The following is a 23,803-nucleotide window of genomic DNA, read 5'->3' on the forward strand; positions in this document are numbered from 1 at the left end:
TGGAACGCTCTGAACCTCAGCTTTTCCATCTATTCAGTTGGTTCTGGTTCTAGAGAGGTTAATTTTGACTCAGCTTCAGAGGTCTTGGTACATGGTTGTTGGCAGTGTTGTTCCTGGCTTGCAGCGAGGCAGTTGCCACTGTAGGTGAATTTGGAAAAACAAAGCCACTTCCCTCCTGGAGGCCAGAAAGCAAAGAGAGGAAGAAGAGGAGGAACTGAGGTCTCCATACCCCTCTCAAAGGTGTGTCTCCAATGACCTAACTTCCTCTTACTTGGCCCCTTTGCTTCCTCACAGTACCCTGTGCTGGGACTGTTCCCAGCCTCCAACACTTGGGCCTCCGGGAATTTTGAAGGTCCAGAATTTAGCAGGTGGCTGTGCTTTTTAAATTCCTGTCTCTTTTGTTCTGTGTACTTTCTAGATCGAATGTTCCAGTATTTCTGACTACTCAGAGAAGATCATTAAGGCCAACCACCTGGACAATGGTAAGGCCTACTTCAGAGTCTTTCGTCGTGGTGATGGTGGGATGGGGGCTTGCATTTTCTGGTTCTGGTAATGCAGGTGGGCACAAGAGAAGAGAGCACAGGACATGTAGTTTGGGAGAGGTACAGCTCCTGCTGGAACAACCACTCACAGAACTGTGGCCCTGTAGTGTGGGGTTCCCCTCTCTTGCTAGTCAGGGGACATTGGCCCCACCGTAGCTGTCAGTCAGCCCTGTCTGTGACTGAGTCCTGGTCATCATGCCTTCTGCCGGGCCCATCTTGAGGCTGTCAAGTCTGTGAGGTGGCAGCTAAAGTTCTTCTTCCCTGTGTTCTCCATACCCGCTCTGTCCTCTTTGGTCACCTGTCCAGGGGTATCGGCCAGAATGTCTGCCACAAGCCCTGGTGTTGATGGAGTGTGTGCTTATTGGGCTGATCTGGGGAATGAGGCCTTGATCAGGTTGGGCTCTGATTGCAGGGAGTGATGTGTTCCCTCTCTTCCTATGGTCTGTGACATCCCTAGCCCCCCTCAGTGGCCCATCTTCAGTATGCTCAGACCTGCAAGGGTCCCTGACCAGGCCACCTCCTCATAATTTTTCTCCATCAGCAGGACCGACTATATAGTTGCCAGACCCAATGCTCAGCATTGGGGCACTGAGGACTTTGCATTCCAGGAGCATATCTGGTCCTGGGTGGAGGTGGTGGCGGGAGACCAGAAGCCACATTGTAAGGAATGGGTTGGAATGGCATCAGGGCTGGCAGGAGCAGTGAGGCTAAACTAGCTGGGTACCGTGGCAAGGTTTGGGGGCAAGGTCAAGTCCAAAAGGCAGGATTCCCATGCACAGTTCCAAAGGGTGGGAAGTCTGGCACCTGCAGGGATGGACATTCCTGAGAGAAATAGGCTGGGTTTACTAGCAGGCCTGGGAGCAGGGTGGATCAGGAGACTGGGACCCTGGGCAGTGAAGAGTTGGCTGGCCTAACCTTTCCATCTGTAAGACAAAGGATAGAGCCCTGGATGCACCTCCTGCTGTATCCCTGAATTCTTCTGCTCTTTCATAGGCAGCCCAGTGTCCCCATGGGTCTGACCCGAGATAGCAGACACCATGGAGCCCTTCCACTTCCTACTATGCCCTACTTCGAAGTAGGCCAAAGACCTATTTCAGTGTGGCCTCAGCCTGCCACCTGTGCTGTCTGTGGCTTGACCCACTTGCTGCAGACTCCATGAGAGACAGGAGCATAAATCATTCCACAGACTTTGGTGTGTGTGGCCATGAACCTGACTCTGGGGACAGAGCCGGGAATACAGATACTAAAGAAAGCAGCAACCAGTTGGCGTAGAGTACCTGGTGACACCGCTCTTCTGATCATTGGGTGGCAGGGTAGCTGGGGACCTTCCCCTCACGTGAGGTTAGACCCCTCTCAGGCAGCACATCCAAGGTCCAGTCTGGAAAACGTGAAGCAAGCGGGCTGACCGAGCGTCTGTTTTCTGTGGCTATAATAAAATATCTGAGGTGGGAAAATTTATAAAGGAAAGATTTTTGCCTCATCATTCTGAATGCTTGGAAGCCCCAGACTGGCTGGATGTATCTGGAAAGAGCCTTGTACCGCCTCTCCTCACAGGGGAAGTGTGGGAAGGCAAGGAGGCAAAAACCAAAACAAACAAACAAAAAAACCCACTCAGCATGATCCATCCTTCCCCTAAGAGTAACACTAATCCATTTGCTGGTACTCTGTTCCCATCACCTGACCTTCTGCTGGGTCCCATCTCCCAACACCACTATACTCAGGGTTCAAAGATCCTGCACGTGAACTTTTGAGGCCACACTCAACCAAAGCACCTAAAGTCCAGAGGAGGAGAGCTTTGGGCAAGATTGAACTAGGCATGCTCACTCAGGGACAAAAAGGCCCATGGGCCACAGTACAGAGAGGGGAACTCTGAGACAAGGGGTGGGGGGCAAGGTGATCACACACAGCTCACTCTCAGATAAGGCTGGGTTTCTTTCTTCAGGCCAGATCTTTTGGAGGGGGAAGCCTTGAGGGTGGATGGATTGCAGACACATTTAACACAAGCACACGGTCCAGAGGCTCCCGAGAGAGATGTGTGGCCACGGAGGTGGAGAGAAATGAGCTGTGTTGAAGCCTCAGGGCCAGAGGGCCTGATGCTGCTCATGCTCATGGCCTGGGGAGGACGGGTGGGGAGTAACCGACTGCAGGTGTCTGTCTGCAGGGCTCACAGGGGCGGCAGGAGAAACCAGAACTGCCTCTGCCTGTGAAGGGCTCGAGGTGTCCTGCTTTGGGTACCCAGGTGGATATGGTGAGGGAGACTTGGATTTATGCGTCTAGGCTTTGGGGGAGTCACAGGAGACTTCCATCGGGGATCATCGACATGGTGATGTTACTCAGAGCTACTTAGGAGAAACAAGACAGAGATAGGGCTGAAGATAGGACCGCTCATCATTTGGACATTATACAGGGGAGGAGGGTCCAGCAAAGAAGTGGAGAAGACGCTACCTTGGAGGTTGGTGAATATTCAAGAGGAGCCCAGGGAATGCTGAGGCTAGACAGGATAGTGCCAGGGTAGCAGCAGTGGGATGTGGCCACTTAGTAGGGATTGGTGTTACCGATGAGACTCCGGGTAGCAGGGGCAAGAGGCCTGTTAGAGTAGGACTAGGGGAGGCTGTGATGTGGGGACCCCAAATACCTTTTCTTTCAGTAATGGGGACCGGGGAAAACGGAGCAGTTGCTACAGAGGCTATAGAGGTCAAAGAAGGGAAAAGCTGGGGAAATGTATGTGATTCAAGAGAAATATAGGAAGAGCTAAGTGTGGCATGGATCTTGAAGGGCTAGGTATAGATCACAGGGGAGCGAGTGACCTTTATCATGGAGTAGGGACAATCTAGACATAGGAAGTAATGGGGGCAACTAGAAGGAGGTGGTTGGTAGCCTGAGTTGCTTGTTCCCATTTGCTTTATGATGCGAATGCAGTCTTAGGCAGAGAAGGTAGATAGGGAGGGGAAGAGAGAGGAGAAAGGCTGGGTGCTCTTTGCAGGGCTTGCTAGGGTAGCAAGGATTGCTGGGAAATGCACTTCTCTCTTAGAGAGCTGTGGACCCTGCTGTGCAGAGGGCCCAACTCTCATTGTTTTGTGGGTTTTCTCTTTCCGTGCTCACTGTCTTATACGTGTGTGGAGCTGGAGTCTGCCTGGCTTTGATGAGAAGACAGGCAGAGGGAGGGGGATCAAGAAAACAAAGACAACAAATTGATGATGCAATCTATTTTTGTCAGCTTTTGTTCCCATACTGAAGTACCGGAGACCAGTTCTGTTTCAGAGGTTAAAATTAACAATGAGGAAGCAGAGGGGAAGGATGCATGGGGCCAGGCTTGCTTTCTTTACGAAACCTGTTTTGCAAAAACTCAGGCCTCCAAGAGAGGTAGCCCATGCCTCCAATGACCTAAGGATGTCCGACTTGGCGCCCCTTAAAGGGCCCACCACTTTACATTAGTGCCACCCTGGAGTCCAAGCCTTTGATACATGGGCATTTGGGGAGACATTGGCTACTTTCAAAATGGGTAAAGAGTGAAGCAGAGTGAAGGGAGGGGAAGGTGCTGGCAGCAGAGGCAAGGCCGGGGCACTGTATGGGCGGTTGCTGTCATGACCCTGAGCAATGCCTTCAGACTGAGCAGGGCAAATGTTGCTCAGACATCCCACCTCTGGCCTCTGACCTCTGGCTTGGTCTCTAACATTTCTTAGCTCCCTCAGAGGGCATGGGGACCAGTCTCTTCTCAAACGTGCTTGACCAGACAGAAGAGGACAAACATCTTTTCAGTGGAGAAGGGAAACCAGCCCACCCTCTCTGTATAATGGTGATACAGCCTGGCACCAGGCTTTCCCTTCCCTTCATCATCCCTCTGAAATAGGCAAGTGATTCTTCCCAGTTAACAGATGTAGAAACCAAGGCAAAGAGAGGTGGGGGCTGAGAGGAGCCAGAGCCCTAACCTGAGCTTTTGTCCCTGCACTTCCAACACGCGTTTGTGAGTGGATGCGGAGCTCCGCAGCACCCACAATTCTGGAAGTGGGAACTTGAGTGAGTGTAGACGATGCGGAATCAGATTTGCTGCTAAGGATGCTAGGTTCCATTCCTCGACCCCAGGGGCCTTCCACTGGTGTGGGCCTCCTTGACAGTAGCTCGCAACCTCTGGGGTCTGCCTTTCCCCCTGTACTTGCTCACTTCTTTTGCTGCTGACTGAATTTAATTTCCCATCTTGCTATTGTCACAACATATTTGGAGTAAGTTAGTTCTGGGGGAGGTACTTTGAGTTCCTGTAAACATTCCATTCCCCATTTGTTTTTATCAGTCTGTCTGCCTATCTATCTATCTATCTATCTATCTATCTATCTATCTATCTATCTATCATCTACCTACCTATCATCTCTAGCTATCACATGTGTATCATCTCTGTATGTCTATCTCTATCATGCATTTTTCATCTGCCATCTATATCTATCTTCTATTATTTCTATACATATTTTCTATTCTGTCTACAGGCTATCATCTATCTGTCTGTCCCTCATCTATCATCTTATTATTTCTCTTTATAATTATTCTTCCTTTTACTTATTAGTTTAACACTTTACTGTGCATCCACGCTATGCTTAGTAGATGCCCCCAGGCTGTCACTACTCACCCTGATACTCTGATCATCCCTGGTAGGGTCTCTGAGAGCATCTTGAATCTGGCTCCTGGGTACTTTCTCCTCTTTTCTAGATTCCTGATCTCCCAGTTCCAGCCATTTCAGGCACACGTTGCACTTCATCTGCCTCTATTTTCAATCAGTTCCTTCCCCAGTGTCCTTGAATGGATGGCAGTAACTAGAAATAAAGAAGGAACTGAACATACTCCTTAGCTTTAGGGTATCTCTACAGAGAGCTGGGGACTGAGTATGTATGTGATATATGTGTGTGCATATGTGTATGTGTGTGCACGCAAGCAGGTGTATGATATATGCATGTGTGGTGTATGTTACGTGCTTACATGTGCGTATGTATTGTGTATAGGCATGTGTTATGTGTGTATGTGTGTGATGAACGTGTGTGTGTGCCCACACTTACACACAACACTCATTCCTGTCTCTCTCCTCACACTGTTGAGGCTGAGCTCATGTAGCTCCTCCACTTCTAACTCAGCCCCATGAGTCTGCTCTCCTTTTCTCCCTATCTCTATCCAGACCTTCTTCCTAGAAAAGCTAGGCCCCTGATATTACATATCAGTCCTCTTACACGTAGCCCGTCTCCCAGCTTCCCCACCTCCTGGACCATATACGTGTTTTCTTACTCTGTCACCTGTGCTGGACAGCTTCCCAAGTGGCATCCCACCTTGTCCATCTTAAAGGGCCCTCTTCCACCCCAGGGCACCACTATCCCACCCAGAACAGTCCTCTGAGAAATGCCCTTCATTCTCAGCTTGGTGTCAGATGGCCGGGCTGGGCCACTGTCCCCTGACTCAGGCTTCCCCATCCCATGTTGCCCTGCGACATCTACGTCACCTTTCCCTGGCAGCACGAACATCTAGATTGTTCAGCCCCAGCTCATCCATTTCATGCTCTGGATTTTTATGGCTTATGCTTGGTTCTGTTTTGTCTCATGATTAACTGAAGCAAAGGCCTATGAAGACTAGACTAGATGGTAGATGCTCTTACCATCTCCCCAAAACAGCTATCCTTATGCTTCAGGCATGCCCCCCCCCATATTCACGGGATCAACAAGGGACCCCCAGGCCCAGTGGCCTTCATTTCTTCCTCCCTAGAAGGTAGACTAGGTAGGCGGGGCTGGTGAGATGCAGCAGAGCAAGTCCCCTGCACCAGCTTACTCAGCCTTGGCATGTGTCCTCGACAGAGGACAGCCTGACTTGCATGAGTGCTTCCATGGTGATGAGATAGAAATGCTGCCACCACCCGTTGTATGAGTGTCGGGAGTGTGGGCGGTGGGCCATAAATAACAACACGCACACAAAATACCTGGCATCCAGCATCAGCGTGCGGTTCCCTCTCCACCTCCGTGTGGCTTCTGGGGTGGGCTTATTCCCATGGAGACACACACTTACAGGAAGCCACCTGCACAGATGGGCCACCTTCACGTGCCTCCATCCACACATGCTTCAGTTACTTTTTCTCCGACTTAAACACCAGCAATTATTTCCTCCATGACAGAACATGGCCGTGGGGCGGAAGTGGGGACCTGAAGAAATGCTTCAGAAAGTCCCTTGGTTTGTGAAGATTGGCATCACAGAGACTGAAGTTCTGTAATTCCGTAAACAAACCAACTTTAAAAAAATGTATAGTCCGTTGACTCTCCAGAAACCTGAAGGGAGAAGAGGAACCTCTCTGTTTCCTTCACCTGTGTCTGTCCCTAAGAATGCATGTCACAGGTGGAAGAGGTCACAAGATAGCCTATGAAACACAGAGGCGGGGGCACAAGGGTCCGCAATCTAACTCATGAGGGCTCTGTTGTGTCACACTGAAGAGCAAACTGCTCTCCCAAGGAAGAGTATCAAGATATGGCTTGAAGGATTGTGGGAGATGAGCAACGAGGCAGGTCAAATGTCAAGCCCATGACCTTACATAGATTAGGTACTCAACAAATATGACGACAGCATCCAGAGAAGATGCTGCTGTTATTGTAAGCCAGTTCCTTATGAGGCACATTAGGACTCGTGGACAAGACTGCACTGCCAAACACCTGGGCTTCTGTGCTCATCAGAAAGTCCTTCTTTTCACTGAGGCCGATTCTTCCTCCCTGATGCTCTCCCGAAGTTCTGTTTCTTTTCTCTCGGACCATACAAGCCAAAGAGTGGTCCCTGCTCACACACCCCTAGGCTCTTTATCCTAGTCTCTCCATGACTGTGGTGCCTCAGAGGGCCTTGCCTGAGTCCCTTTCTTTTGGGCCAGATACATTAATCAAGGTAGTTCCTACTGGCACCTTGGCAGACATCACAGCACGTGGCTACTAGCTAGAGATCAATGGCTGTGTGTGAGGAGGTGGTCTCCCCACCGGCTGCTGGCAGGTGTTGTCTCCTAATCTAAATCTACCTGTAAATGTTTTGAAGTCTAAGGACATACATTTTTTTAAATTTAACCATCAATGTTCAATTTGATTTTCACCACAAGCTACCAAGATTCTCTCATCCATCACTTGCCTGAGGTCCTGGCTCCCAGCAGCTGCTAGCTGCATGTTTGGCATCATCCCACGGTGAATGCAGAAGTCTCTGCAGGAGACCTATACTCACATACGGAATGATCAGCTCTAGGACGCGGTCATGGACCTGCATGATAACTTGTTGTTGACTCCATTAGGGTGTCCATAGGACTGACACTTGCCTTTCTCCTTCTTGGGACCCTGCAGGGGCTGCTCCTAATTCACATCCATCTGGGTAAGTGCAGCCGGTCATCTTAGATAATTTTCTGTGTGTGCCTCAGTTTCCTCTTCTGTGAAATGAGAACCATGGCGAGTCAGATCTCATGGTGCCTCTGTGGGGACCGGATGATGACTGCCACAAAGCTGTAGCAGTTCTGTATGTGACCTTGCAAACCCGTGTGACACATTCAAGAGATCCGAGGAAAGAATATCGTCACTTTGGTGGCTTGAAGTTGGTCTTCATGCCCTTTCACGCTCCCCCTCCCCAATATACTCAAATCCTAAGGACCACATTTTCATCCCTTGGAGATTCAGTCAAGCATCTGTGTATAGCGCATCACTGTATGAAACAGCATAGCACTGGCGGGCAGGCAGCAACAAATACCTGTTAGCCATTGTTATTATTATTTCATTTGTTAAGTTGACAAATAAATGCTGTCAGAAAAAGAAATGAGATTAATCACGTAAGACTGTTTTGCACAAACCTGTACCGCTAGTTCCTGGCAATTGCCTCTCCTTTTCCTAACTGCAGTGAAATGCTCCATTAGTAATTTCATTGATTGAGCTCTTCAAGTGTTATTGTCCCATATGCCAGGCCCTGTGCTAGGTATTAAAGGAGTTAAACGTGTGGCTAGAAAAACAAAAATCATTGCTGTCACGAAGCTCCTAGCCTCACAGAGTCTAATGGCCACAAAAGCGGAGAACAAAGACTGCTGTGTCATTAGAAGTCGTGACTGTGCTTAGGGAGAACAGGTGAGGAGGCTGGGGGCTGTACATTAGCAGGGCAGTCATGGAGGTGTGTGCCAGCAGCTCACATGCCTACTTTAGAGAGGTGGTTTTGCGCGTGTCTTCACCCTGCTTGGAGTGGTCTCCTGCTCCCAGTTGGCTTTTAGGTGGGCAAGCGTGGTGTTGGGGGGGCTTGAGGGAGTGTTATACCCTTGTCATCAGCTGATGCTACAGATCAGGACTCCTTCCTTCCCTCCTTTCTCTTGCTCTTCCACTCTTTCCCTCTGCTCCTGGTTTCCTTCCTGGATCGGATAGTTAATGGTCCATAAGCACTGGTTGTAAAGGAACACTTTCTGAAGAGAGAGGTTTGGGGTGGAGACTTGAGAGAGTTAGGGCAAAGGCCATTCATGCTGAGGGGACAGGACCAGCAGGGACAGGACACAGTTGCCACTCAATGTCCATGGAAGGTTGGTTTCGGGACCCCCTGAAGATAACAATAACCAAGCACATTCAAGTCCCTTTAATAAAATGCCATCGTATTTGTATGTAGACTTTGAGTGTTACTTGTACATATCCTCTACATACTTGAAACCCTCTCCACATCCCTTAGAACATCTAACGCCATGGAAACACTATGTAAATAGTTGTTATGCGATGCAGCCTGGGGAATAAAGACAACACGCATCTGTGCTCAGTACAGACACCACTTGCCTTTCAAATCTTCTCAACTCCCTGGTGGTTCAATCCGTGGATGCAAAACCTACAGTGGTAGAGGGTTTGCAAAACCTACACTGTTAGAGGGTTATCTGTGCAAATCCCCTGGGGTGTGGGATATTTTGTCCTCGGTCCCTTGCTGGCTTCTGTTCTGGTTGTAGGGTTAGAATGAGAGCTGGAGGTGATACTCTGAACAATCGAGCCCAGTGGAAGCCATTCTGCTGGGTACAGTTTCGTTCTTAATAACCATGTGGGCCAGGCCTGCAAGTGGCCAGTGTGTTGGGAGTTAAGCAGACCAGACCCTGCCAGTGCCTCTCAGTGTTCAGGGATGGCTTGGGTTGGGTAGAAATCCTTAGATGGATTTGGATAGAGCATTATGTGGGTGCTGTCCCCAGTTAGAAAGTCCGCTGGCAAAAGCCAACAGGTCTTCGGAGCCCCAGTTTAGCAGACTGGTCCCCCAAGACCTTCAGAAATCTGGAGCTGGCTCTGATAGGAAGCATGCCCTGGGAGAGGGGTGGACTTTCAAGCTCCCGGATCTCGGATGAATAGGGATTTGGACCAGGAGAGGGTACCATTTTGTTGTATGCAGTATACTGAAGCTGCATGACACCCAGGGCCCACCTATGCTCCTGGAATCTGGTGGTGTAGGGCCACGAGATACGCAGAGAAAGACTCTGGTGCACTGTGGTGTGCAGGCTCTGATTCTGTGTCAGAGAGATTTGTGAAGTACCTGGGCTCTAGAGAACATGGGATACAGAGGCAGGGTATGGGTTGATGCCCAGGAAGCTTGGTAGCTCTGACCAAGCCTCACTGCCCACATTTATTCTGCTCTTCCCTCATTCGCTCACGTGAGCAGCCTTGAGAAGGACAGGACAATCCTTCCATCCTTCAACTTCCCTTCCCCCTCGCAAGTATTGCCCACTGCCCACACTGTCCCAGGTGCTGCAAGGTCCGCAGTGATTATATTCACAAAGTGGGGTCAGGAGCCTCAGTAGGGCTGTGTGAGTTGTTCAGGTGACTCAGTGGGCCCGGTTTAGATTCTTCTAGATCCCCATTCTCTTTATAAGCAGATGATAGCAGCAACATTCTCTCTGGGAGGATAGTTAACTTAATTCATGTGAAATTGCTCTTCAAGCCACTTTTGAAATGTTGATCATTTTTTATTAGTATAATTAGGACTGGTTTGCAGCTCCTTGGTCTTTTAAACCAATGTCCTTGTTTTGTTTGTTTCAATTGTTTATTCATTTATCCATCCACGTGAGAAGATTAGAATGTATGTGGAGAAGCTCGTGCTCTGCCAGGTATTGGAAACCGGAAGCTAAAATCAGCAACTTGGAGAGGGGGTCATGGGCCGATGCCTAGGAAGCATAGTGACGATTATGGGTGTCCCCAAAACAGGAGATTAAGCAAAGCGCATGCAGAGAGAGGGGTTCTGGTGTGGTTGCAGTGATAGAACTGGGGGCTTCGAGATTCATAATGCATTTCCTGACCTGAGGGAATGTGACCTTACTGCTCACTTTTCTGTGGGACAGAATTACTGCTTAGATGAACAGGATGGCTCATGCCTATAATCTAGCACTTAAGAGGCTGAGGCAGGAGGTTCCCTCTGAGTTTGAAGCTAGTCCAGGATACATAGTACATTCTAGGTCAGCCTGGGCTACAGGATGAGGTCCTAGCTAAAAAACAAAACAGGAAGTAAATAAAAATAAAAAGAAATAGATAATTAAAATAAAAATTAAATGATATACCATGAGCTGCAGGCCTTATGGGGCCATCTGATTTTGATGGATACATTGAAATCCCAAATCAGGTTAGGCTCGTCTAATTTATTTTGTAATAACGACTCAAATAAAAAAAGAAAGAAAATCCCATTACAAGCAACAACAACTGAATTCTAGTTGTCTAATTTTCCAACTGAAGCCAGAGGGTAAAACTCCCAAGTTAGTACCTATGGCTCCCTGTGGTACATTTAGCCATGATTAATCACTGTAAAATTTATGAGCCAGGGTCCTGTCACAGCTAGTCGAACAAACTTTCCATCATACTTATGGCTTGGAAACACAGCTCCAGATTCGACCTCAAAGCCACCTTGAGCCGATGCTGCCCTGGTGCTGTGGGGGTCCAGACTGGGCAAGGGGATCCGCAGCCTAACTGTTCTGAGCCTTGGGGATGCTAGCTTCTACCCCTCAACGGCCTTCCTGTGGAGAAGGGAAATAGAGCTGTGTATACATACTTACACGGTCCTGTGGTCCTGTGAGCCGGCCTCCTGCTCTCCGAGAGTCTGTAGCCCCCAAGCAGCCAACACATGCCCTGTCAAGCATCTTGTAGCTTGTGCAACTGAACATAGATGTGATGTTCCCGGTGTTGGCTAGAGACATCAAGGCAGTGTCTCTGGTGAATTGGCTATGGGTCTGGCTACTTTCCTCACAGCTGTAACAAAAATCCCTGACACAGGCAACTTAAGGTGAGTTTACGGCTCACAGTTGATGACATCCATCAGGGCAGGGAAGGCATGGAAGCAGAATGAGGCCCTTTGCACCCGCAGTAGGAAAGCAAGGGGAGATGAATGCTAGTGCCCTTTCTCCCTTCCATTCGTTAGGGAATCCAGTACATAGGATAGGACTGCCCACATTCAGGTGGGATTTTCCTCTTCAATTAACTCATTCTAGAAACATCTTCCTAGACACACCCAGAGGTACATAGTTCCATGCTGATTCTGAATCCAGTCAAGTTGATGATGAAGCTATGGGAGATAATAGATAATACATAATGTGTGCTTTTAGTCTCATCAGATAAACACACATGTACGGAATATTCCTTGGTCACCTCCCTGTTCACTGTGCTAGACTTCTGATTCATTTGCTACTATATTCTGATCAGTATGGGCTATAATAGATAAGTAAGTATGCAGATAGACAACTCAGATAGAACCTAGGTAGATAGATAGAAAGATATAGATAGATGTGATAGATAGATAGATAGATAGATAGATAGATAGATAGATAGATAGATAACATACATTCATACATGGGTAATGGTTAATACTGACTGTCAACTTGACGTAGGAGATAATCTCTGGGCATGTCTATGAGGGAGTTACTATATTAAATTAACTGATGTGGGAAGACCCGTCCTAACTGTGGGCAGCACCATCCCATGGTCCAGGATCCAGGAATGAATGAAAAGAAAAAATCAACTACAAACCCATGTTCATCTCTCTGGTTCCTACTGCAGATGCATTATAACCAGCTGCCCCATGGATCTGCTATCCCGACTTCCTGTAAATGGACTATGTCCTCTAACTACAAGCCAAAACTAAACCTTCCTTCAGTAGTTTCCCTCTTGAAGTATTTCTGAGGTCATCCTGGCTGGAGCCTGGCATTAAGCCCCCAGAGTGTGGTTACAAGGACCCAGAGGCGGAAGGAGTCTCATCTAGGACCATATGAAGGCCATATTACAAGATGACAAAGTAATCGAAAACAATACAGCTGCATATAAACGTTAGGAGATGTGCAAAGAAAATAGAAAAGGAAGGCCATTAGACAGTGTAAAACTGTGGACAAAAATAAAACAAGCCAGGCTTTGCAAGCTGTTCGTTGGGCAGAAGGGCAAGAGTGTGCTTGCTAGCTCCCCTGCAGAATGAGAAATAAATTAGAGTATTCTAATTGTGGGCACTTTCCAAAGCCCTTGATTTTGTCCATTTGTGAATTCCCAAGGTGTGCCACCGGGTCCTTCTCTTATTGAAGTCTTTCTTCACAGTCTCAGTCCCTGTCCCCCCCCCCAAAAAAAACACAGGCTTAACACTTGCCTCTCCCACTTGTTCCAAAGGTTTTGGAGAAGTCTGGCCTTGCTGTGCTCTTCCTTCTTGGGGATAGGGGTCACAAATGCTGACCAGGCAGAGCACACAGGCCTCCGTGGTGGGTGGTGAGGGTGGGTGAATGTGATTCTGACACCTTAGAAATTATTATTAAGCCTTGATTAGCCAGGCAGTGGAGAGGGAGCCGCCACCAGGCTGCTGATGGTGCCCTTATCTGTAAAGACGCTAAACAGAGGCCCTGACCTGTGTGCCCTTTGCTAGAGACGAGCCTCCAGCCCAAATTAATTGCCTTGGATTCGAGGCAGACATGGTTTGTTTGGTTTGTGACTCTGAGGTCTGGCCTTCTGTTCAGTTTTGTTAGCGTGATTTTCCCAGGGGCTGTCACAGAAGGAGGGGTTCGTAGCATGAACACGTGTGGCCTTTCAGCAGAGATGGTAAGAAGGGACCAGACAACTACCCAACACTCCTCCACTGTCACAGCAGACCTTAAGGTTACCTTTCCTCTCCATCTGTGTATCAAAGAATACAAAAAGTATGTGTCCCCCTAGGTCAACTGGCCAAAAACTCAATTAACATCATTCTCCTGCTGTAGTGTGATGGAAAGTCACTTCTCACGGGGGGGGGGGGGGTGGGGGGGGCGGCGGGAGGCTTTATCCTTTTTCTCCCCTCCATATATTGTTAAATAAGGAATGTGTCTGCTCTGGCTACCTTCTGTTGAGCCTCAGCTAGAGGCCTGGCACTTCCTAGGTGTTGCTTCATTTCCCCCACACAACCAGGCCCGTCAGAGACCTCATGCTCTCTGCTATTCTTTGGGGAATTGAATGGGAACTGCATGGCCAAGCGATGTGTGTAAAACCAGACAGCTAATTAGAAGCTCCAGCACTTAACCCTGGGTTTCTCTGTCTGCTGAGTCCATGGTCTTGTCAAAACACCAATTTACCTCCTTCACAGACACTAGGAGGGCAGCCACTGAGTACAGGGCCATGGCTGTGTGTAGATGCAAGAGCAACACGTGGGGTGTCCTTTGTTCAGTTTGGGCGAGTTGCCAAGGTAACCTTCCATGGAACTGGGAGTGCACAGTAGGACCGTTACAGTCCCATTCCATCAGACCTGGACCATCATCTCACCTCGAGACCTCCGTTTCCTTAGCTGAAAGAGAAGATGGGGATAATGATAACGTGCTGATTCTTAAGGCGAATTACATAACACGGTGCCTTCTGCAGGCCTAGCGGAGTCAGGGGCAGAGTAATTGTCCAGTCCCTTTGATGAGGGACACACTCAAGTAGCTTTCAAAGACCTTAGCATTTTCAGAGATTGTGTAAGTTCCTCTGATGAAGAATAAGGTAAGTCACACCCTAAAAGCAGGGACGAGTATGGGGCTCAAAACTCCGCAACCCTGCAGCAAGGAGCCCGTGGTGCCTAGGGGGTCCTCGCACAGCATGGCTCTGGGTTCTTGTTTTCTAGTTATTACCATATTTAAGGGTAAAGTGGAGGAGGTGGAGCTGCCGGTGGAGAAAGTGGACATCATTATCAGCGAGTGGATGGGTTACTGTCTGTTCTATGAGTCCATGCTCAACACGGTGATCTTTGCCAGGGACAAGTGGTTGGTAAGTGGTCCGCATGCTCTCCCCGTGTGGCTCTGATGGCGGTCTTGCCATATTTCCCTCCCATAGCTTCCCGCCTGGGAGGAATTAGGAGGACTTCAGAGAGGAATGGGATAGAAGAGCGTTGTCTGGTGGCGTTCCCTTCAAGGCATAACTGCTTCAGGGCAACAAGTGATCAACCCTGGCCCAACATGCCCCGCTGTCGGCATGCTTCACCACAGGAGGTCTAACTTCGTCCCCTGTGGCTAGAGCAGAAAGCCATCTCCTCTTGTTAAGACTGTCAGAGTCAGGGGCACTGACTATGGCTTCTCCAAGCCACAGGCTGATTCTCTGTCACTCCTTGATTTGCCTTCTGCCTCCGCATGTCCTGTCAGCTCCACCTGGGCTCCTCAGATTCCCCCTGCTCCAGATAAACACAGAGTTACAGCCATGTCCGGCCAAGCCGTCAGTCCACTGAGTGAGAAGTGCTGGCAAGGGGGTGGTGCTTGTCTGGTAACTCTATGTGCAGTTCAAAATGTGATGTCTTTGTCAGGTGACTAGATTACGAGACCCATTTCCCCACAATTCATCAACAGAAACCTGGAGGGCTTATGTTTCCAGACCGGGCAGCTTTATACGTGGTAGCAATTGAAGACAGACAGTACAAGGACTTCAAAATCCACTGTAAGTCACTTTACGGTTCTCTGTTGAACTTCTGTTGGGTGCTGGGGGTGAGAGAAACTTCAGAGTGGACGGCTGGTGTCCTTGGGATTCTTCTGTGGAGTCTTTCTCTCTTTTCCCAAGGGCGGGAGGTCTACAGAGTATAAATAAACAAAGTAGCTGGTAATGGGAGTGAGAACGGAGCATGGAACCTGGGCAGTCGGGGTTGTGTTTGTGGCTTGGATGTGGGGTTAGGTGAAGCAGGGTTTCCATCAAGCCAACCATTTTGAAACCTGCCTCCATGCCTATAAGTTGGTCTAAATCACTGTGACTCTGCATCGCATTAGGTAAAATATGGATTCTTCTCCAAGGTTCATTTAAGGGATACGTGTGATAAGGTGGGGAGGAGTAGAGACTCTCAACAAATTAGATAGTGTAGTGTGGGTGTGTGTGGGGGGGGCAGGGGCTCAGATGTAAATATGTATTCATAGTGTCTTACAAGTTAGAATGGTGTCTTCTTTCAGGCAAATGGCTCTATGTGGTGCTATATTCCTATAGTCAGGCACTCAGACTGATGTAGGAAGATCATAAGTTTGAAGCTAGCCTGGGCTACATGTCAAGACCCCATATTTCTCTCTACACTACTTCAAACAAAAGAAGCAGATATGGTAACTCATTCCGCTAATCCCAGCATTCGGGAGGGGGTGGAACACTGAGACAGGAGGATTATCTCAAGTTCAATATCAGCCTGGCATACAAAAAAGGGCCCAGTCTCAAAATAAAACAAAAACAAACAAAAACCAATTTTGCCAACATTTTATCTGATTCTATAGGACCATTTTATTCTATTTCATTTTAAAAGCTATATATCTTAGTGACCTGGGTCTGATGTTTGATGGACTGGTACCCAGTGTATTTCTGTCAGGTGAGACACGGCCATGTCACCTGGAACCGCACGTGGCAATGGAGCGAAGAGCCCTTTAAACAGTTGACACACCAGCATTCAAGCCAGAAGCAAGAGGGAGGAAGAAGTTCTAGGTCGCACAGCCGTCTGCAAGTCCAGGTTCACATCCTTGGGCCACTTCACCTGCTTGGGGAGACGGCTGCGGAGGCTGCACACACCCTTCTGGAAGCTGAAGGCCAAAGAGTGAAGTGCAGAGTCAAAGTCCAAAAGTGTCAATGAAGGAGTGGCTTGAAGCTCATGCTCTGGAAACCTAGGTCACTGTCATTACTAATATCTGACCCCAAATTAGAAAAGAAAACACAGGACTCTGAATGAAAGTCAGGAGATGTGGGGTGATGTGGGTGAAGGCTTTGACACCTGCCAACCCCAGGGTTTTAAATGTGGGCTTTGCCATTTACTGGCAAAGTAACCTTGAGCGGGTTACCTGACTTTGAGCCCCAGGGAGAGGCGATGCCCTCAATCCCAGTGACTCACAAGGACTAAAGCAGATGATACATGCCAATGAACACCACAGTTTGTTGTGCATAGAGAGAGGCCAGGTCCAGCCTCTGAAAGAGTAAACCAGCATCTTGTTCTGCTCCAGGCTCTACCAAGCCTGCTGGCCTCTGGTGTCTTGGAATATGGTCCTCACATCTATCTCCTCATCGAAGAAGCCACTGAGCGGTGAACATAGCCAAGCGTGTGTGTAAAGAGATCACCCAGGAATGACAGTTTGGAGCTTGTGAGGAATAATTGCACTGAGTAGCGTGTGGGAGAACATTCGAGACCATTCCTCACTCACACCTACTTAAATATTTAGTGATCTTCGAGGAAAACTCTTTACGGAACTGCCTTGCAACTTCCAGAACAAGCTGGCCTCCTCCCCATCTCCCTCCCCAGAACCTACTGGGAGTCCTTGGAGCAAGCACATTGCAATGAGCCATTCTGAACCCAGCAGAAGAAGGGACAGTGGCTGCTGCTTAGGGGACAGCCCAGAACTGGAGAACATGTCATTCTTTCTCACAGTTCCTAAAGCTGCCTTTACAGCTCAGGAAAGGAGAAAATCAAACTAACGATCAAACAAACGAAAACTGAAGAAAACTCTTAAAAGAATTTACCTTGAAGCATCCTTTAAAAAGGTCAACACTATAGTTCTGTGGTAGAGTACTTACTTAGCTCCAAACTTCAGCACCACAGTTAAAAAAGCAAAAGCAACATCAACCAACATCAAAACCCCTAAATTCCCAAGGAACAAGATTCTAATGTTTATATTTCATTTAGGATACAGTTAAGTTTTCTACTTAAATGTTTTTCTTTTAAAGCCACATTTTTAGCTAAAGGAAACGGGCCCATTTAAAGAAATGTGTTTCAAACAACAGCTTTGGGTTGCTGGTTGCCAAGGGAACAGTTACAGGAAATTTCAATCAGCCCAGGAACCACAGGAACACTGTAAATGTGGAGTTTGCACAGCCCTACAGAAAGTAAACTGTTGAGGTTGAAAGCTTCCTTTCCCGTCCCCTCTCCTGCTCTGCCCTTCCCCTCTCTTCCTCTCTCCCCTCTCCTCTCCCTTCTCAGCCATGAGCACACAACAGAATACAGGCTCTGCCCTTACTCTGGTGACCAGCTAATAGGGCACCGGGCAAAAAGGACCAGGTGCCTGACCGGCAGTGGCTCAGGGTGTGCGTGCTTTGTTGAGCAAAGCAAGGAATAGCAAACACGTCAGAGGGCTGTGCAAGGTGGATTTGAATCTGAAAGAGGAGCAATCAGTAGGAAACTGTCCCCTACTGCAGAGGAGATTTACGGAGTCTCAAAGGTGGGTTGTCTATTCCAGTTCATCCCTGGCACAAATCCCCCAATACTAGAATCTCCAGTCAGCTGAGGGTCAAGAGGGTGGGGAGCCAGAAGGCCTGGCATAGAGACAGCTGTGCTGTTGCTGGGGGTTGCAGGCTCTGTTTCCTGGAGGGCTGGGGTCCATCTGGTTTTTCTACTCTCTGCCCCTTATATCTTGAACCTATACATTTTTATATAAGGACTTTCCCCCATTACGTTGCTACTGCAGCCTAAAATGCTCGAAGTTGTTACAAACACCTTCCGTTCTGCTCAGAGAGGCTGTACATGGCACGTTGGGGTACCTCTGTTTACCTCTGGAGGCATTCTGAGCCAGTAGCCCTGCCCTTCAGCCCTCACAGAGAAACTCAGATCTTTTGGGCCAGAGGAAGGGAGGGGCAGCTGCTGCACTTCCAATATACATTCTGTTTGTCTCCCAGGAATTTGGATTTCTGTCTCTTTGGCTGGTTTTGAGACATTATCTTCTTGTGCATATGTCTTTCTTGTCTGTGTCTCTCTGGGTGTGTGTATTGCTCTCGGTCTCTATCTCTCCCTTTATCAAGTTTCACTTTGATTTATCTGGGTATGTTTTCCTTGTATGCATCCTGATGGTATTATATATAATGCTTAGATCTGTATGTTGATTATCTCATTAATCTGGGCAAAAATTAGCCATCATCCATACAAATGTGCATGTTTCTCTGTCTGATCTTCCTCATCTTCATTAAAAATGTGTTTGATATTCTACTTTAGGTGGTTTTCCTCACTGTGTTTAATTTGGGGTTATTTTTATTGAACCGGTTTTAGGTTTATCGATCATTTCCTCGATGTGTCCATCCATATTCCACTAACGAGCTGATTATGGGCATTCTCTTTCTCCGATAGCGTGATTCTGGTTTAGAGAATCTCATTGGCCTTTAAAGACTCTGCTTCTCCCTCACTGATGAAGTCTTCTTCCCATCTGTTACACATCCTTTACATTTCCCCCTGGATTCCTTAATGTGTTTGTTATAGTGTCTCGATTGTCTCTGTTAAGCAATTCCAACATCTGAGCTATAGCCGAGTCTGCCCCACTCCTTCTCTTTGGATGATGGGTCATGTGTGTGCCCTTTACAGTGTCTTGTGATTCTTCACTGGTGCTGGGCATTGTGTGTTACATAGCAACACAAAGAGGTGAAGGATATTTACACCCAGAAGAGGTTTTTTCCTCTGACAGACTTTTGGAATAGGGGCTTCAGTCAAATAGGCCTGCAGTCATTGGCTCTGAGGTCACCTTAATAACATTTAGTGTGATGTATCGTGGCCTGTTTCAGAATTAATGTCCATGCATCAACAAAAGATTTTCAGAACCCTCTGATGTTACTTTAAATAAGTAATGGCAGAACTTCCACAGACAATATATCCTTGCAATAGAAAATTAACAGGCCAGATTCACATCCTCCCGTTTCTGCCTCACCACCACCAAGAGAATCTAATGGAAAACAGCCAGTCGGCAGAACCAAGAAAACACATTTGTGAAGGTGCTGGATGCTCCTGTCCCCAAAAGGCTGCAGTGGGACAGTCTAGCTGGGGACATAGGACATCAATTAGCCCCAGTAACGGTACCTAGAGGACGAGGCATGTGCAAAGAAAGAAAACATTCCGTTTGTGAAGACCTTCAACTTGAGAAGAGCCAGCCGCAGGCCCGGGCTGTGCCAGATGCTGTGGGTGTGAAGGACATGGAAGGGCCCCCAGCAGCTAGAAAAGGATTTGCAAATGTTAATTCAGGACCTGAGAAAAATCTCAGAAGATCAAGCAACATGATGGCTTTCTAACTCTGGGTGGAAGGACCATGTTTGGGAAAGTCCAGCTTCCTGAGTCTCTCATCTAGAGAGTCTAGTTCAGTAGGTCTGACAGCACCCAGGAGCTGCACTTTAAAAAGCATTCCAGACGATTCCAGAACACATGAACACTGAGACAAACCCTTCCTTTTGCAGACAGGCAGGTCTGGAGAAGAGGCTTGGTCTGCACAGGGCCACTCAGCCTGGCACTCAAATCACATAGTGATGACTGCCACACGCCAAGGTCTTTCTTTGTACCTGGCATTCTCTCTGGCACTTGGCATATAGTGTCTCATCAATGCTCAAAAGCACCCTGGGGAATAGCCATTGTTATCACCACCAGCTCCATTTAAAAGAAAAAAACACCAAGCCTTGGAGAAACTCACGCTTTTGCTAAGTTATACAGCAAATGGACGGACGAGCTCAGATTTGAATCCCAGACACCCAGGCTATTTGCCATCACACACGCCATCTCTGAGGATTTTGTTGAACACGTACAAAGAGCTTTTCCTGGAGGGAGGGGCACAGGGGCTGAAGAATGTGTGCACAGCTGCAGGTATCTTCATGGAGGGGTTTAAACCTAAGGCAGTGTGTCTCAGTATATGTATCATCTGGGAACGGAATGGGTAGCTGCCTCCAGATCCTATAGGGGGGTCTCCTCTGAGGTCTAACCTGTTGCCCACTGAATGGCTCCTTTCCCACAATGTGGATTCTATCTATCTATCTATCTATCTATCTATCTATCTATCTATCTATCTATCTATCTATCATCTATCTATCCATCTGTCTATCGTGGAGACAGAGTCTCCTGGAGTCAGGCTGGCTTAGAACTCACTATGTAGCCAAGGCTGACCTTGAACTCTTGGTTTTCCCACCTCCACCTCTGAGTTCTATGCATAAAACACTTAGTTTTATGCAGTCCTGGAGATGGAACCCAGGGCTTCATCATGCCAGGCAAGTCCTCTCCCAGATGAGCTACTTCCCAGCCCCCGCAATGTCGGTCTCAACCAGGAGTTTGTCAGCGGTCTCCTGTGATTGGATGGCCATGACTGGCATCCTCTCTGCAAGCAGGAGCTCACGGGCACTCACCCTCTGGGAAATGATTGTTCTCACTGCTGCTTTCCCCACCCCAGAGATCTTTGTGTACCTTAGGAAAGAACAGCAATTCTTTCACTGGCCATTCACACCTCCCTCTTCCACACCCACTCTCTGCAACACACACAGGGACCTGAGCTCCTCAAGGCACCATTTCTGTGATGAACACTAAGAGAAAATTTACATTTAATAAGATTTTAGACAAAAGCATCTTTACTTCAAAGCATTTCTAACTGCTTTAGAATTAACGGATGAGATCCAGCTTCCCAGGGCCCAGAGCCCCAGCCAGGCCCTCCTCTTGGGAGGGAGAGAACTTTGTATGCCTGGCTGTTGTTGCACTGAGACACAGCTGGAAGGTTAGGGTGTCAGCTTGGCTCTTTTCCGAGCTCCACGTTGGTGTCGCTGGGCTGGTGTGTGACTTTGGTTCAGCATTTGTGTTTGAGCCAGATGCCAACTTAACTAGTCTAGTTTCCTCATCTGTAACTTCAAGGCACCCTCAAGGGGTTGTTGGGTATATTAGACCAAGGTGACTACTCAGTAATAGCAATTAGCACCATCAATGAAGTCTTAGGCCCTCAGACTCAAACTCATTTATCAGGTCCTACACCCTAATTCTCCTTCCCAAAGCATTCCATGATTAGTCCAAGTGGCCCAGAGCCCCGTAAGATTGGTTGCCCCCCACATAGGGTGATTTCTTATGGGGTGAACCCTTAGCGAGTGCTTTTCAGACAGATGGCATGGGGGTAAGGTGAGCACTCTCCTGGACCCACCAACTGATCAAGCTGGGGTTCTGAGAGATCAGGGCGGGAGTCTGCCTGGTGTCCGAAGAAAAGCTATGGTGCCAGGACTCAAACCTGAGTCTGTTTCGTTTATGAGCCCTTGTTTCTCTCCACTGCAATTAAGGTTCATATGGACCTGTAGGGGACAGAAAGGTTGAGCAAAGGCCCAGAAATGGAGAAGTGAATGGCCTGGAGAGGAGACAGCAGGCACAAGCCAGAAGTCACAAGTCCTGTGTGTAAGGGCCTTAGCCTTGTTGCCTTCTAGATGTGTGAACTTCCAGAAGTTTCACAGTCTCTCTGACCTCTGGCTGAGCTAACACAATGGGTCTTGTCTTTTTTTAGAGGTGTGAACGAGCAGTTGATTTCCAAAAAGGCTCCGCTTGCAAGTGTGTGATGCTTACAGTATTCCATTGGGTGAGCTTGGGGGTCCTGTTCCTTGCCTTCATGTCTCGCTCTCTTTCCTCAGGGTGGGAGAACGTCTATGGCTTTGACATGACCTGTATCCGGGATGTCGCCATGAAGGAGCCCCTGGTGGACATCGTGGACCCAAAGCAAGTGGTGACCAATGCCTGTTTAATAAAGGTCTGGAGATTTGTCTGGGTTGGGCCTGGGTATGCTAAGGACCCAGCTGTGCCACTCTGGAAAGCCGAGCAATGTCAGTTCCTGCATGGCTCCCCAGTGAGGGCAGCTAGGCCATTTTGGTCAGAGCCTGGTAAGAAGTCAAAAAAAAAAGTTCTTACTAAGCAGAACTGCTGAGACGACTCCAGAGTGGCACTGCTGGGAGTGGGACCCAAGGTGGTGGCCCTGGTGTATGAGTGAGAGGAAGAGTGAGCATCAGGGACCAAACGGCTGGAGGCAAGAGGAATATGGAGACTTGAGAGAGCAGGGCAATTCAGGGCTGAGTGTCCATCTTGGGGAAGACTTCCAAGACCTCATGACAGCGCCACTCTATGTACGCAGTAGGTTTGTATGGACGGAATCTTTGGCCCCATCCTGGAGCCTCCTCCTTTGTCTGTGCTCTGAAATCATTCCTTGTAAGGGTTTCTTCAGTGCCGATGGCTAGCTGGTCAGCATCTTGAATCCATTCTTATTGTTAAATACCCAAACACGTGTACTCACAAAGAGTAACAATAAACGTTGAACCCACCCCCACCTCAGCTCCTCCCAGGAGCCACCACTGTCAGAGGCCAGTTGGATCTTTTCGGTCCCCCTTCTATGTTTTAGCACCCCTATGGGATGACACGTGATATTGAAACAGATACAAGTGACATGTGACAACCTTTAATCTTTGAGGTGGAGAGACATTCACTTCATAGGATGCAAGTTCATTTTCTGGACTAAACCCGTAGTGCCTATGTAAGCCTCATCAGCCCACCCGTCTCTCTCTTTCGACTGCGGCATCCTTGTCTGCTCTAGGTCCCCATGCCTCCCTTGTTTTCTGGAAGTCTGAGGCTCGTGGATTGGAACCTTTCTAGCAGAAGTGAGGACCAATTCATGGCCTCTAAAGTTGAGGGACACTGCTCACTCGCACCAGGAACTCCCTCTTTTCTGGACACAGGATCCACTGCGGCCCTTGGTCCTGATCATCCCAGCTGCATTAGAAAGAGCTACCTGAAAAAGATGTCACCTGATGACCCCCACTTTGTAGCATCCTGCCTAAGAGGTTTGGCTTCAGGTCTAAGTCTTGGCTTCTCATCCTCAGGCACCCAGTACTCCTAGCTCATGGGCTCCCTGGTACTGGCAGGTGCCATTGTGAGAAAATATGCCCACATCTTCCTGTAAACCCATATCCCTGAGGCTTTTACTCTTGGAACTCTCAACAAGAGCAAGGAAAATGGAAGACGCTCACTTTCGGGGCATGACACACCCCTCAAAATTCAGAATAAGAGCTTTAGTCTCTGTGTTCCAGGAGGCTAACGAGGATAGAGAAGATAGAGAGTTCGGGACCCTCTTG

At 48.3% G+C, this 23,803-nt stretch overlaps 1 protein-coding gene across 1 annotated transcript in view; it reads left to right on the forward strand.

Annotated features, from left to right (window-relative positions):
• Prmt8 (protein arginine methyltransferase 8) overlaps positions 1-23,803 on the forward strand; it is an 84,004-nt gene that overhangs the window by 44,189 nt on the left and 16,012 nt on the right. Inside the window, exons 4-7 of the mRNA XM_075982680.1 lie at positions 419-482; positions 14,607-14,749; positions 15,322-15,409; positions 22,316-22,431. Of these exons, the coding sequence (XP_075838795.1) occupies positions 419-482; positions 14,607-14,749; positions 15,322-15,409; positions 22,316-22,431 (411 nt within the window). The remainder of the gene's footprint in view (positions 1-418; positions 483-14,606; positions 14,750-15,321; positions 15,410-22,315; positions 22,432-23,803) is intronic.

The sequence above is a fragment of the Microtus pennsylvanicus genome, chromosome 8 (genome assembly GCF_037038515.1).
Source record: "Microtus pennsylvanicus isolate mMicPen1 chromosome 8, mMicPen1.hap1, whole genome shotgun sequence".
NCBI lineage: Eukaryota > Metazoa > Chordata > Mammalia > Rodentia > Cricetidae > Microtus > Microtus pennsylvanicus.